This window comes from Colletes latitarsis, chromosome 1, assembly GCF_051014445.1.
Source record: "Colletes latitarsis isolate SP2378_abdomen chromosome 1, iyColLati1, whole genome shotgun sequence".
NCBI classification, from domain to species: domain Eukaryota; kingdom Metazoa; phylum Arthropoda; class Insecta; order Hymenoptera; family Colletidae; genus Colletes; species Colletes latitarsis.
The window spans coordinates 36,683,512-36,698,226 of NC_135134.1; the positions used below are offsets into that span (position 1 = coordinate 36,683,512).

Below are 14,715 nucleotides of genomic sequence, written 5' to 3' on the forward strand. Positions count from 1 at the left end.
TAAAACGACAATCTTAGGCCTCGTCAAAATACTGCCGGATACGCGAGGGCATTCCGAAAATCGAGCGCGAAGCAATCGAAATAATATAATTTTTTTTTCTCGCGAACGATATACGAATTTAAGAAACAAAACGTTCAATCAACCGTTACGCGTATACGGAATTCAAAATTCCCGCGGTTCGCTCGATCATTCGGAACGTTCACTTTGCATCTGGATCAATCCGTCCATAACGTGTCTCACTCCGAGACATTTGCACAAATGCGTGCATATTAATCATTGGGACTACAAAAACATATCACCATATGTAATGATAATGATACCGTATATATATATATATATATACATACATATATATATATTTAAAAAATATTAAGCAATAAGATTTTATTTATATGCCCGTAGAAAGAAAAATTTGAATGATAAAGCGAACACTGCATATCAACATGTGTGTCTGGGCAAGGATTAGCTTATATATATACATAATTATAAATATAAATATATATACGTATATATGTGTTTATATACATATATATATCTATAATCTTTACTTCGTCGTTGTCAGGCGTTAATGTTAAACTTAATTATCATTAATTAATTATTAGATTGTGAAAGAATTTCTTCAGGTTCTAAGCAAGATTTGGAAATAATAAAAGAAGCAAAATACATCATGTGTTTTTACTATTTCTAATCCCAATTTTTATTTAACACTTTAATATCCTTAACCAATTACAAAACTCGACTACAAATCCATAGAGGTTCCTCATATATTTAAAGAATTAATAATATATCGGTGTCCAGTTCTCTAAGAGGCAATTTATAAACATAATAAGAAATACCTTACTTCGGTCAAAGTCGCTTTATAGATATGTAAATAATTTTATGATAGAATAGACACCATTTGAAATAAAGTAATATAAATTAAAGGTACCAATAAAAATAAAAAAGTAATAATACTTCCAAGAAATAGTGAAGAATAGATAGAAAAATAAATGTATAAAAAATAAAATATTACGATAATACTAACAATTTTAATTATTAGTACGATTCACTTAAATTTCCCACAAAACTTATTTCATGGTGGCGCTAGTGATGCTAAAGCACTCGTGAAAATTTGGCGGTAAACTGTATAAAAGTGTTTCACATTTCATAACTGGTTGGACATAAATTGTTTGCTCAAAGTTTACACACCTAGTTTGATTTACAATGGTTCATACAACCGGCGAGAAGTGTAACGATTTACTTATGAATTCAGAAAATAAAAATCTGCAAGTATTTGAGAGGAAACAGACTCAATATAAAGATCTTGCGAAGAAGTTCACGAGCACCAAAAGAGATTATTCAAAACAATTTGCACATATATACGCTGCCAGACTTGCTGAATTAAGGAGCGTTTTGATACCACGAGTTCAGACTAAATGGGGTATATATATTTATTCTGCAAAAAACATTCATTTCGATTAATATTTGGAAGGTTATAGTAATATCATAGTACATGTCCAAAAGGTATTTGGTCAATAAAATAATACTTTTTCAAACATTCCTTAAGCATAATTTTATTTGCATAGGAAATATCCCCATAGTGAAATTGGCTGATTTGGAAAAATTCGAGGGCCAAGAATGTATACTAATTGGTACGCTTTATAAGCACCAGCAATGGAAGCCATCGATCTTACGTGAACTGAGCGAAGAGCATCAGCTTACTGCTCCCTGTTCTCGATCAGATTATTGTTCTGAAAAGGATCAACCTTTTTTAGAGGATGAAATGTTACGTGTTAAATTAGTAGGCGAACAAGTTGATATAAAAAATATTGTTACTGGAGTTGTTTGCGCCATATTAGGTAACGAGAACAATGATGGAACATTTATGGTAACAATAATTTAAATAATTAGAACTATTGTAACAATTATAATTTCATTGTGTAGACTCTGAGTAACAGGTATATTATATTTAGGTTAAAGATTGGTGTTTTCCTAACTGTCCACCAAAAACATCTTTAACAAAATGTACATCAACGGGAAAACTAGTGATAGTATCTGGATTGGATTTGTCTAAAAGTTCTGAAAGTTTAGGAACATGCCTTTTTGTCGAATGGCTGTGTGGAATGGCTGGTAATGTAAAAGTACAAAAAGATGGAGCTTCCATTGTTAATCTTATTATAGCAGGTAAATTAATTTTAATGCTTTGAAATTACTCTACGCCATTAATGTAAATTAATTTCCATTATTAGGTAATACTATAAAAAGTAATAACACGAAATACTCAGCAGCAGACACATTAGCTAAAGAAATTGGAGAAACAACAAAAACTGCAGATATATTTTTAAGTAATTTAGCATCGTGTTGCTGTGTCACTCTAATGCCAGGCGAATATGATCCTACTAACTCTATGTTTCCTCAAACACCATTACATCCCTGTCTATTACCAAAATCATCTAGGTATCATTTCCTTTACATACTGAGTTTACAAAATAACTTATGCATTCTTTATACAGATACACAAATTTCTTCTGTTTCTGTCTAATAGACTTGACACTTTTAAAAGTACTACAAATCCATGGATTGGTAAAATTGGAGAACAAATAATAATTGGTACTAGTGGTCAATCGATCAATGATATTGTTAAAGCAACAGGTGAAACTAATACTTCACCTATTGAATGGCTAGAGAAGAGTCTATTATGGAGACATATGTGTCCAACTGCTCCAGACACATTGTTGGCCTGCCCATATTACGAAAGTGATTTATTTATTTTGAAAGAATGTCCAGATATATATTTTGTAGGCAATACTGACAAATTTGAAACAAAACTTTGGAAAGGTTCGTGTATTTTGTATAAATAGTCAAATTAATACTGTTTCATAATACAAAAGTTCATTTACAATTTAATTTTCAGGCGACGAAAACCAAGTCGTTAGACTGATATCAGTTCCACGTTTTAGCACCACCTATACCGCGGTCATAGTAAATTTGGAAAATTTAGAAACGCAGTATATTTCCTTCGGTGATGCATAAATGAATGCTCTATATATTTTTATTCTAAACAAGAAATATATTTTTGTATTTTTTTATATAATACTCTATGTACACATATAAACTTTTGCAAATAAAACATAAGTGGTTTCAAAAAATGAAATTATATATAAAAAAGATATTCGATTTAATTACATATATTTCATTGATTCGGGTTTTCAAATTTATTTATTAATTAGTATAAAGAAAAAAACATGATCCATTACTGCCTATTTACTTTTATTCAAAATGTGATGTACAAAATCTAAGCACACGACTTTTAAATATATGTATGCTTGACTAAATATAAAGTATGCAATAAGAAAGAAATTACATGTAATATCACAGATTGTTCAAAAATCGCGAAATCACAGTGACATAAGATTTTAAACAATGAACTTGCTACTTAAACATGACATTGTGCTTTATAAATTATAAATAGTAGAACATAACAGTCAAAACACAGGATGTAATCATTTTTTAACAACAGTTTTATATTTAATTCATTTTTAATATTTTATTCGACTGTAAAAACTAAAACAAGCTAATTATATGATCCTTTCATATTTCGATTTTCTTACCTGCATATTATTGTATGAAAAAAAAAGTAAATGTAGATGACTATATATACAAATTGACTGTTTTTGACTGTTATATGAGATGCGAAAGCTATGAAATCATTTGAAGAAATGGTAATAAACTATGTAGAAGAAGTCAAGTATGGAAATATGATAGCGTACACAATATAAGGACACAATAAATTATAATATAAGTGTTTGTAATAATTTGATTCTAGTCGCGTGCTTTTAATTACTTTACAATGAACATTACTTCTCGCAACTAGAAAAAATATGCAACGTCGAAGGGTAATTGCTACAGAATGTTTCGGTTGGCACTTTTATTTAACGTAAGAATTTGATTATAATATAAATACATTTTTATTTTTTTTAATTTTTTCATATAAAACTGTTTAATTCTGTTCGTACGAGATTCTAACTTTTCAAGGACTATGTCCCATTATTATTCATAACAGTAAAAGAAAAACATAACAATATCATTATCCTAAATAAAAGGACGATATTCATACAATTCTAATGCTTTGGCCGAAATAGCAATACTTAAAAGCAATTATTAAGGTTTTCCATTGATTTAAGCAGAAAGAAGTTATAAAATTTATATTTATAATACACTTTACAGATTCGTAATACCATTAACTTAAGGTGCATGTTACATGACCGACAGGTATATATAACAATTGACAGGTAGCTTCTGCATATAGTAACGACGATGTAGACATACTGTACTTAAAGGTTTTATCCTATCTTTTAGCTGTCGGACGTATTCGTTCCTTTTCAGTATCCCTATCGTCAGCTACTGTCCATTCAGGATCATTGGGATCCTCGCCTTCTATGTCACAACAAGCTGATTCCGTCGAGTCTGACTCTGGAGAATCCATTTCTCCGTCCTAGAAACGAAATATTATCGTCTACCTAAATAGTTATAAAAAAAACTATTTTTTTTCTCGACGATTATTCTGCGTATATATTACAAAAACTATATTTCAATTTGCAAGCTTATAACAGCCGAAGAAAACAAACAGCGGACTAATTCATTAAAACGTTCTAATGCTTATAAAAAGATAAGATTATGTAAACGCAATGCAATCTTTCTTAAACGTTACTAAAATCTGAAATATGCAATAAAATAAAACGAATCATGTTAAAATAGGAAGCATCAAATGGCACTGCTTACCAGAGACAGCCTCGAGGAGCCATGAAAGTTGGCTCAAAGTTTACATTAATAATCAGTACAACCACACATTTTGTCGTAATAGAAAGTTCTGACTTAGATAATTAACAGTGAAGCATTTAATACAAGTACAGTGTACGTACATCGTCTGCTTTTTCTTCTTCGCGGGAACAAAGAGACGCTGACGAAGCCTGCCAATGCCCGTCTGGCATCACTTCTAGCATTTTGTCATAAACTTCTTCGGTCAATGGAAATACTCTCGGTTCGTATGGCAAAATCTAATTAAAAGCATTATATGATTTCATTAGAATACCATAACACTGTATTTAGACAAATCTTGTAAACATTAATATAATAATGACATTTATGTTGTACAAAAAGAAATAATACCTCATTTTCGTCTTCATTTAACGAAGTGATAGTGTCATCCTTTCCTAGTCTTAATGTAGGCGTGGTACGACGTCGCAAAGCATTTTGTAAAGCAGATGTATGTGACCGATGTGTATCGGAGTTTTGTTGATGTTCCGAGTCTTGAATTTGCGAAGGAGTTGCAGGAGGTGATGTAATTGGCGACATTATATCACCACCAAAATCACTTGCATGAGGAGACATAGGATCTAAAAAAAAGCAAACATAATTCAGCATAACATCCTATTGTTTGTAAACTTTCAAAATACAAATATTTTAATATTAACAATTTCAATACTATTATACAAATTAAATAGTATTCATTTTTTGTTTATCTGAAATATTAAATAAATAAATCTATTAAGAATTAATGTTAATTAACCTGGTGTGTTTGCACCACTATCTGCCCGACTATCCGTCCTGCGATTATGACGAATACGTGACTGATGTGGCATATTCACATACGTCATAAAACGCTTATTTTCCTCTCGCTCACTCCGTTCGTGCCTCAAAGCAATAGTTTCATCCGACATATCTTCGAACTGAAAAAAAAGATAACGATAATTGTTGTCATTTAAGAAATATTACTAATTTTATATTTTGAATTTTAAATGAACTTACATCACTATCTTGACTAGGCCTATGCATAACACCGTTTTTAATATCCAATTTTGATGGTTCATCACATAACCTCCACCTTTATTAACAGAAGGAAAGGTATATTATAATATAAATACACTTATGCATTTGAGACGTAAAACACTAATTCGATAAAATATTACTTACTTTGGTGTTAATATTTCTTTATATTGTAGTTTTTCGAGCCTAGTTGAAGCAGCTACACTGTATGGTATAACAATATTATCGATATCATACGAATTCTGCCTCAGACGTCTGAAATTATAAATTTGATTCCCAATGAAATTAATATAAAATGAATATTTCTTCTTTATAGAATAATATACTAATCAATGATACTAACCCATGAGAAGTGGAACTCTTTTCTTTAACAGTATTTTTCTCTGAAGAAGCAGCAGTATGATGCAGTGGAGAAGGTACTGGAGACGAATGTTTACTAGAGCTGGAAAGTGCACTAATATCATCATCATCTTCAGTTGCTAATTTCTGTACCCTCTTTCTACTTATACTGTGTACGCTTCTATCATGACCAAGCCTGTTTCTTTTTCCCTTCAACATTTTTCTCTTGATTCCTACAAGAAAGAAATCGATGATAAAAGCATGCATACATTTAATAATATAAATAAAAAATAGTTTTACATATAGAAGATTATTCATTTTTAAGTACCAAATATTTTGAAAAGCAAACATTTTTTCAAAGTTGTATTTTACAAAATTTCAAAGTCACGTAGCTCATAAAAAATAATTTATCCACAAATTATATATTGACTTTCAAATGATCTTGAATAACAAACATCGCGTTTATGTTGAAAAAAAGGAACTATAAAATGTACATATTTTAATGCAAATATGTACTTACTTTATTTTGGAAAGTATTTAAAATGATTGTCATTAATTTCAATAGGTTCTCGAACAGACCTGAACAAATTTTATTAACAAATAACGAATAAAATTTTAGATTCATTCATAAACTAACTCTTGTCTGTGAATTCGCTTGTCTTGATGTTGGTTTAAAAAATTCGTTAACACTAGAATTACCGAAGTGGTCAAAATGACCCATTCGTAATTTCTAATAAAAATTGTAAACAAGTTACTCAACTTGATTTTTGAAAATTTACTGTAGTTTTTTTTATAAGAAAATGAATAAACATTTATTTCTATTGCATTATACATTTCTTCAAGTATATATCGTTTTAATTTCTTTGGTACAAATAAATATACCATAATTAGTTTACGAATTTAAAATTTTTATTTCTTATTCGTAAATCAAATTTGCTCAACTCTGTTCTTGAATACAATAAATGAATAATTGTTTCACACGTTTGATAAGTTCTGAAATGATGATGGTACACATACTCCGAATCTTTCCTAAGGATAAAGTTAATTTTTGAAGTACCTCTACGAGAGAAGATCAATTAGAAGTTAATAGAAAATACTTTAAATACCTTCTGAAATAAAAAAAACATACATGTTTCCACAGAATTCGTAAATTTCATTCATATAATTGCGTTTATTTTTTATAGGCTATACTACTACATTAATGAAAATATATCCTGTTTGAAAAAAAAAGTCAATAATCTTGTAATTTCATAAAATGTAAATCTGTTTACATTAACATTAAAAATGTTTACTTATCAAAATATGTACCCCTTTAGAAGAAACAATCTTCTCCTTTGATATTGTTTCGTATTTTCAAAAAGTAACAAATATTCTAAGCGCTCACATTAAAGAAAATACCTTATACATATTATACAATACATACTCGCTGTAAGAATAGTTGAAGACGACTTCTTTAACCGAGCTGTATATTTTGTTCTATGGCCTGGAAGTTTTTTATTCCTTCTCTCATTGTTATCTTTATCTTTCAGTCGTGTAATTCGTAAATTTCCTCTTAATATTTTTTGTTGCCACTCCACTGATTTCATGATAGCTTCAAGGTGAGTTCCTTGCGTAATTTCTATACAACAAAAATGTTTAAGTAAATTATATGTATGTCTACGATTTCGATATATATTAATAAAATTGAATTAAAAAATTGATCTATTTACTACAACGTATAAGAGATAAATAATTCACTTTATTTACCATCAGAAAATGACAAAACAGGATGGTAACAAGGATCAACAAGTGCAATCCGTTCTTGTACAGACATCTGTTCAATTGGTTCTTGCGGTTGCATTGGATCCAATCTTCCAGTGCATAAAGCACATGGAGGTAATACATTATCACAATTGCACCTTACTGTAGATGCTTTTGCTGCTCGTTTCGAGACTTCATGTAATTTGTCTACTTGTAATAATTTCCTCTTTCTATAAAAACTCCACACAAATGGCCGTGTTCTACTAGCTGGCAGTTCACTTTCTGGTGAATTATAACGTCCTGTAGAACCTGGTAAAACGCCACTATACCCATTCACTGTTTCTGCATTATCAAGTATCACTAATCCCTTGTTAGCCCTAATATGCCGTTGCAATTCATTATGTTGTCTAATTCTATATTCCAAGTCTGATATTTGTGCTTGTAACCATGTCCATCTTGCCGCTACACCCGCACGATCTTGAGCATACCTCCATGCTGCTCTTTTTGATCTACAAGTAACGTTAACAAAAATATACTAAATGCAAAATACTTTAAACTTTTTCTTCGATAACAATTTCATTATTAATGATAGAAGTATTAAATTAACTTTCAAGATATATTGCAAATTTCACGTTAAACTGTTGACATTAAATATCCTTATTTAATACGTTGAGCACCATGTGTACCACCAGCTAATCTTTCTAACCAGACGATTTGATCTTTTAAGTATAAAAAGGTATATTATTATAAAATATTTTATGATCGATTCATGTTTAATTATCACGTATAAGGTTGTTATCACATTGTGTATCATGGGTGGTATATGATACGTAGCGATATACCACCCATGATACATATAAACATTCAATTTAACTTTTTTTCAACATTAAAGCAATTGGCACTTCTTGTTATATAAAAAGTGTTAAAAACTTAGGTACTTAACTCGTAAAAAATACGATTAAACAAATAGTAGCATGTCGTAGCAAATACCCTAATAGACCCATCTATGTATATACCTTGCTTTAACACAAAGTATCGCATCATGTTGCTTTAATTATAAACTGTTACTGTAAAAGTGATTGATTTCCTACATAATTATATATTCTAGGTATTCCATTTGTTTTATTCTACGCTATATTTTGTATAGTACCCCTTTACTTTGAAAATAACCCATTTTTCAATCTTAAGTTTATCATAAAATACAATTTTAAGTTTACTTATTAAATACACTAATGTGTTCCTTCCATCAATGATACACGTGACCCACATGAAAAGTTGTGTTAAAATGATGTGTCATTCAATGAATTAAATTATATTAAATTTTAACATTTATCATGCATCTTGACAAATTTTACTATATTCAGTAACTACTTTTCTTAAATGTTTGCACATATAGTAGAGAAACAGCATTCAGTATCTAAAATATAAACATTCTATACTAAATAGGAAACATTATCCCACTAAAATTATCAGAAACCGACCCAAAATATTATTCGGTTTCCAGCTTCTTCGTTTATGTACTGAATCAAAGAAGTTATATAGAATAAGATACAAGTTTTTTTATGAATCTATATAAGATAAGATAATAAGATACAAGTTTTTTTATAATAGATTATTAATTATTATTAATAATAGGTATTATGAAAATTGATTTGAAAGATAAATGAAAATTATTTCGTGAGTATATGTATACATATTATCAAAATGGGTATAAGTGCAATACATATTTCCATTCTACTTGAAATAAAAAACGAATAGAATGGCCATAAAAATTATTTACTAGATAAACAATATAATTCAAACATAAATTAAAATTGAATTCTTGTTATAAAAATGAATTAAAACTCACATAGATAAATGTTGTTGATGCGGATTATTAAATGTCTGCATTTCATCACAACTTTCTCCACCACTACTGGACGCAGTACAATCGGAATCAAGATTAGATTCAACAATATGCAGTTGCGTAGCTAAAGGTCCAGCCACACTCTCCACTTCATCACCTTTAACTTTAACTTGAAGGGTACCAAACACTGGCTGACGATTACCATTATTGCCCGAAGTACTACCCAAACTGTCGCGCGATCCACCACCAAAATATCGGCAACATAATCGCTGACGATTCACACTATTGCTCTGAGCAACACACATTTTTTCAATTTTTTGCAAAAACGAATTCAAACTACTACTAATCTCAGGAAAGTTTCTAACATTAGACTTAGAACTGATATTAACCAATTCTTGAAAAAGATATTTCTTCACTCCATGGTGGGCAAGTTCAAGAACTCCTGTATTTTCTTCCGCAACATGCCTGCCTATTAATCTTACTTGAAGCTTCCTCAGTCTTCTTAGTAGAAATGCACATCTCCTTTCATTCTCAAACTGTTTTTGTGCAACAATATCCTGCTGCAACTTTAAGTTGTTGGTTTTATGTTGGTCCACTGTGTCAGCAATATTCATATGATTGCAAATACTCATAACATCAACGTCGTTAAGTAAATCCCGTTCAAAGGAGGAAAATCCTTCTTCGGGCATAGAAAACATCTCCACTCCATCCACGGTGCTTTGCACTGGTTCGCTGCTGCCTGCAGATATATTCTCTGCATTTTCCGCTCCTTCGATAGATTTAATAACTTGCAAAATATCTTCAACATTCTGTCCAATATCGCCGACATTGCCCATGTTACACTGCTCACTGTCGGTAGTTATATCGGTTCCGAAGGCCATTATCTGATCCACGTCTAGATTTTTATTGTCTCCTACAGTTTCTGAGCACACCAAAGGCAAGTCTGCGCTTGATTTTAAGAAACCCATATTGTCCGCTTGATCACCCATAGATGGGTCGTTCATTATAATATCAGTCAACTTTTTCTCTGGACTGCCCAGAATGTCTGTTTGTTCACAGTCCTGTTTAATTAATGCCTTTTTTGTAATCAGGTCAGATCCGTGCGTAAATGTAGACAAACTATCAAGATCATTGGCGTATTTCGAATTGATGACATCACGAATGAGATCTTTGGATATACCATGTAAACACTGATCGTCAATCTTAGATGGTTGAACGTTTGCAGAGACAACAAATTTTGCCAGAATTTCACGATTCTGACACACTTGTACAGCCTGCTCTGGGGAAAGGAACCCACCAGCTGGAAGGGAAGGGAACAAATTTTCAGGCTTTCGAGGACCGCCTTCCGTCAGAGCAGGGGCCATCACTGCCACTGACACTGCCAGTGCTGCGGCCTCGACATCCAGAGGCTCCCACGTGCGTACGCACCCACGCCTGCACTTCACATACGCTGTGCTCACTCCCATTCATCCATTACTAGTTTGTTGTCCTGCGCCTTTATTATTTTTCTTATCCCCCAAATAAGTTTCCCCTTTATGATTTTCTTCTTCCTTTGTATTGTTTTCCTTATTCCCTATTCATTCCTTGTTAAACATTATGTCGTTTCGACAGTCTTTTCTATGTCCATGATGTTTAATTTCTTCATTTGTATGCTCGAAGCCGATCGATGACATTAATTAACCTGTAAATAAATTACACAAGAATAAATATTTAAATAATGAAAATATTACGAGCTTTGTTTCATTATAATTTTCTAATATTTTTGTAACAATTTACTATTAGGATTTTAACACAATCTTATTCTTAATGAATAATAAAAGCAAACTTTGTTAAACCAATAACTTGTACAAAAACATCAGTATAATACAGATATTTTTAATGTAATCCTTATAAAACTAAAGATATGAAAATATCAATATTACTAATATAATCGTGTACAATGTTTCAATTTTTACAATCCTTTCCATTCATATAATTTATACTCAAACAAATGAATTTCATGCAACTTGAGACAAAATGTTATTGTGTTGTTTACTAAAATCATTGATAAAAGAAACTGACAAGAATTGCTATTGTTTTGTTCTAGGTTTGAGGTTTGTATGACTCATGATTAATGTTGCTAGAATTTATAAATTTTGTACACATTTGTATTCATAAAAATATACATAATTTTTTAGATAACAAAATATAATAGAATCTTTAAACGAGCTTGCCATAATATATTCTGTATTATGTAAAACATTTTTAACTGACAAACTAATCCTCTCTGGTACGATCTACAATGAATTTAATACAATAGGTAGAAACCAAGAAAATACTGGTATTAATTTCAGTATTATTTTGTCTTTAGTACTATTCCAGTTTCTGCATTTCTTCAGTTGTATAAATATTGGCATTATAAAAGTTTCGATACAATCCGATCAAAAAATTACTGATACAAAAACAATTGTGATTTCAAATCTCTGCATTAAACTCCTTGTTAAAGATAAAATTAAATTCATTCTATTCTTACAAACATTGTTTTATTGCCGTATTATAAAAGTTAATTAATGTTAAATATAATAAAACTGACGGAAAATGAATGTAAACAATTTATCTCGCTAATACCACATACAAGGCAAGTATATTGCAAATAACTACAAAAATCAGGAGGTAATGAACTTTTATATATAAAAAATGATTTATAAATGTAGAAATTGTAATTTGTAAGTCCAAATAATTACATTTTGTTATTTCAATATTATAATATTTTAACATTACTCTTTTACTTTTTCTCTTCACTATGAAATACATGTGCATAAAAGAAATACAGAATAAAACACATTTTATTTGCAGATCTGACCTTTGTTAAAAGGAAAATTCAAATTAGACATTACACCAACAATTATTTGAAGTATGCATAATTTCATGTACATGAGTCACATGTTTTTAAAACTTTAAATTTTCTAATTATTCATTCAAACAACACTTTATATTATCATATTGACCAATGATTATTGGATGATACGATAATACAAGATGATAAAGTGCATGGGTAAACAAACATTACTAACAAAACATTGTAAACATTTAATGAAAACAATTTGGACGTGTAATTAATTACTTTTTAGTCAAACAAAACGTTAAACAATATATCATTTATTAGCAATATTTAGTCGAAATGAGAAAACAAGGTAGTGAAAGCTATTCTAATAGGGGAGCAAGGAAATTTTGGAGTACTGCTCACCTTTTTTTTTTGTATGCAGACAGAAGGCATATTTAAAATTGCAGAATATTCAGGGCAACGTTCCTCGTAGAAGTAACATCCAAGCACAGCAGATAACATAAGAAGAACGTCAGAAAGGCGAGAGATCGTTCTTCCCACGAAGATATATGTTCCAGCGCTGGATCACTATTTTCGAGCGGTGAACTTCGAACTAACCCAAAGCGGTATGCGACTGCCGGCGAACGATAACAACGCGTTATTAAAAAATTGGAGTACGTCGAAACAAGAGGACGCGCATAAAAGAAAGTTCAAAGAACACTTTGAGAAAGCCAGGAGGTGTAAATGACGAGGGGGGGGGAAGAAGTGATGTAAAAAGGAAGAGAAGGAAGCGGAGTAGGAAGGAAGCGTATTCGAAGGTGTAAAATTCGCGTTAGCCACTGCTATTATGGTACGTTGCACATAATTACACTAGATATCACTACCGAGTGTACATGTTGTTGAGATTAATAACAGGTACGGCTAGCATCGCTTGACGCATTCCCACGTGATTACTCGTCGCGAAATATAGAAAACCAAATGAGCGGCGGCGGCGGCGGCAGCGGCAGCGTTTCCTCGTCGTGGCACAGGATTAGAAAACAAAGATAAAAACAACATGCCGCACAGCACCACCGCCGTCCTCGTCCTTAGCTGAGGAGGCAGTTCACTCTCGTCAGCTGCATGTCTATTGCATAATGACGCGCAAGATTTGTATCCCCGGGGGGTAATGGCACTCGTATACGAATCACTTCGCGTCGTCGCCGATGTCCACGTACGCGAAAAACCTTCACACACGCGACTTCCGCAGAGATGCCGAGAGCATTGAGAGTACCACGGAGAGAAAGGGAAAGAGACAGAGGAAGCGACGAAACCGAGAAAGATGCGAGCGAGAGAGACAGAGAACGAAAGAGAAGGCGGAACAGAGAGAGAAAACACTAACGTGTTTCGTCTGGCGGAATAGCGTAACCACGAGACGTGCGTTAACGCGAACGTAGGCGCGTTTACACGCTTGAACAGCGATCGGTTTTAAAAAAAAAAAAAGAAGTAGTCGAACGAGAACACACGGAAGAACGAGGCAAGCGGCTTCCTTCGCGGTACACTTGTGTGGCGTACAATGGCGGAGCAAAAAACAGATTCGAAGGCAGCTTCTTTTGGGCAGTTTCCCCTCCTATAACGCTCACCTCACTTCGGGGGCGCTCGACATAATCGCACATACACCCGCAAGATCCACGAATAATCGAGCGTTCATGGGCACTACGCAACACGACACGACTTTCGTGCAACTCGCGCGGATATAAATGTCCGTCACACCCAATGCACGATAATCCCTCGGCCGATTTCTCGTTGCAAGGAACGCGCGTACTCCTACAGTTTTGCGTCACTTCTTTGTATTTGTCGGTATGTACGCGAATCCGGCAGTTTCAGACTTTCCCTCTTCGAACACGAACACCGACGTCGATTTTAGTAAAAGTCACACAAGCAACGCGAGCTATTTATCAATAATATATAGGAAATTCGACCAACTTCGCTGTTGCTGAAGCGGGATCGACCAATACTGCAGTGCTGCTGCCGGATGTGGCCTTCGTGCCACGCTGCCCAATCGGATTCATTTTCTATCTATAATGTCGGCGGTAAAGTCCAATTCGCAGCTCGATATGCGAACACCAATGAAAAACCCTAGACTAGCACGCCACTTTTCCCGCTTATTCCCTACAGGCACACCTGCTGTTACAGCGCAAACTGT

General features: G+C 32.4%; 2 protein-coding genes across 4 annotated transcripts; one reads left to right on the forward strand and one right to left on the reverse strand.

The window, feature by feature from the left end:
• Positions 1–1,203: 1,203 nt before the first annotated feature.
• LOC143340945 (DNA polymerase delta subunit 2) lies at positions 1,204–3,099 on the forward strand. The gene is made up of 6 exons (XM_076763397.1): positions 1,204–1,420; positions 1,566–1,867; positions 1,953–2,163; positions 2,229–2,436; positions 2,525–2,817; positions 2,894–3,099. Exons 1-6 carry the CDS (start codon positions 1,204–1,206, stop codon positions 3,010–3,012), a joined length of 1,350 nt encoding a protein of 449 aa, XP_076619512.1. The 3' UTR covers positions 3,013–3,099.
• Positions 3,100–3,892: 793 nt separating this feature from the next.
• Nsl1 (non-specific lethal 1) lies at positions 3,893–14,545 on the reverse strand. Of its 3 annotated transcripts, XM_076762986.1 has the most exons (12): positions 14,153–14,545; positions 12,957–13,167; positions 9,734–11,411; positions 7,891–8,393; positions 7,568–7,762; positions 6,149–6,377; positions 5,953–6,060; positions 5,788–5,863; positions 5,549–5,708; positions 5,149–5,375; positions 4,902–5,036; positions 3,893–4,474 (listed from the first exon to the last, which is right to left on the reverse strand). In XM_076762986.1, the coding sequence occupies exons 3-12, from the start codon at positions 11,194–11,196 to the stop codon at positions 4,328–4,330; spliced, it is 3,243 nt and encodes a 1,080-aa protein (XP_076619101.1). In that variant the 5' UTR covers positions 11,197–11,411; positions 12,957–13,167; positions 14,153–14,545; the 3' UTR covers positions 3,893–4,327. The 3 variants fall into 3 exon arrangements, with proteins under 3 accessions (XP_076619101.1, XP_076619093.1, XP_076619112.1); XM_076762978.1 differs by having other exon boundaries at positions 12,957–14,545; XM_076762997.1 differs by having other exon boundaries at positions 3,893–4,499; positions 12,957–14,545.
• Between the last annotated feature and the right edge of the window lie 170 nt (positions 14,546–14,715).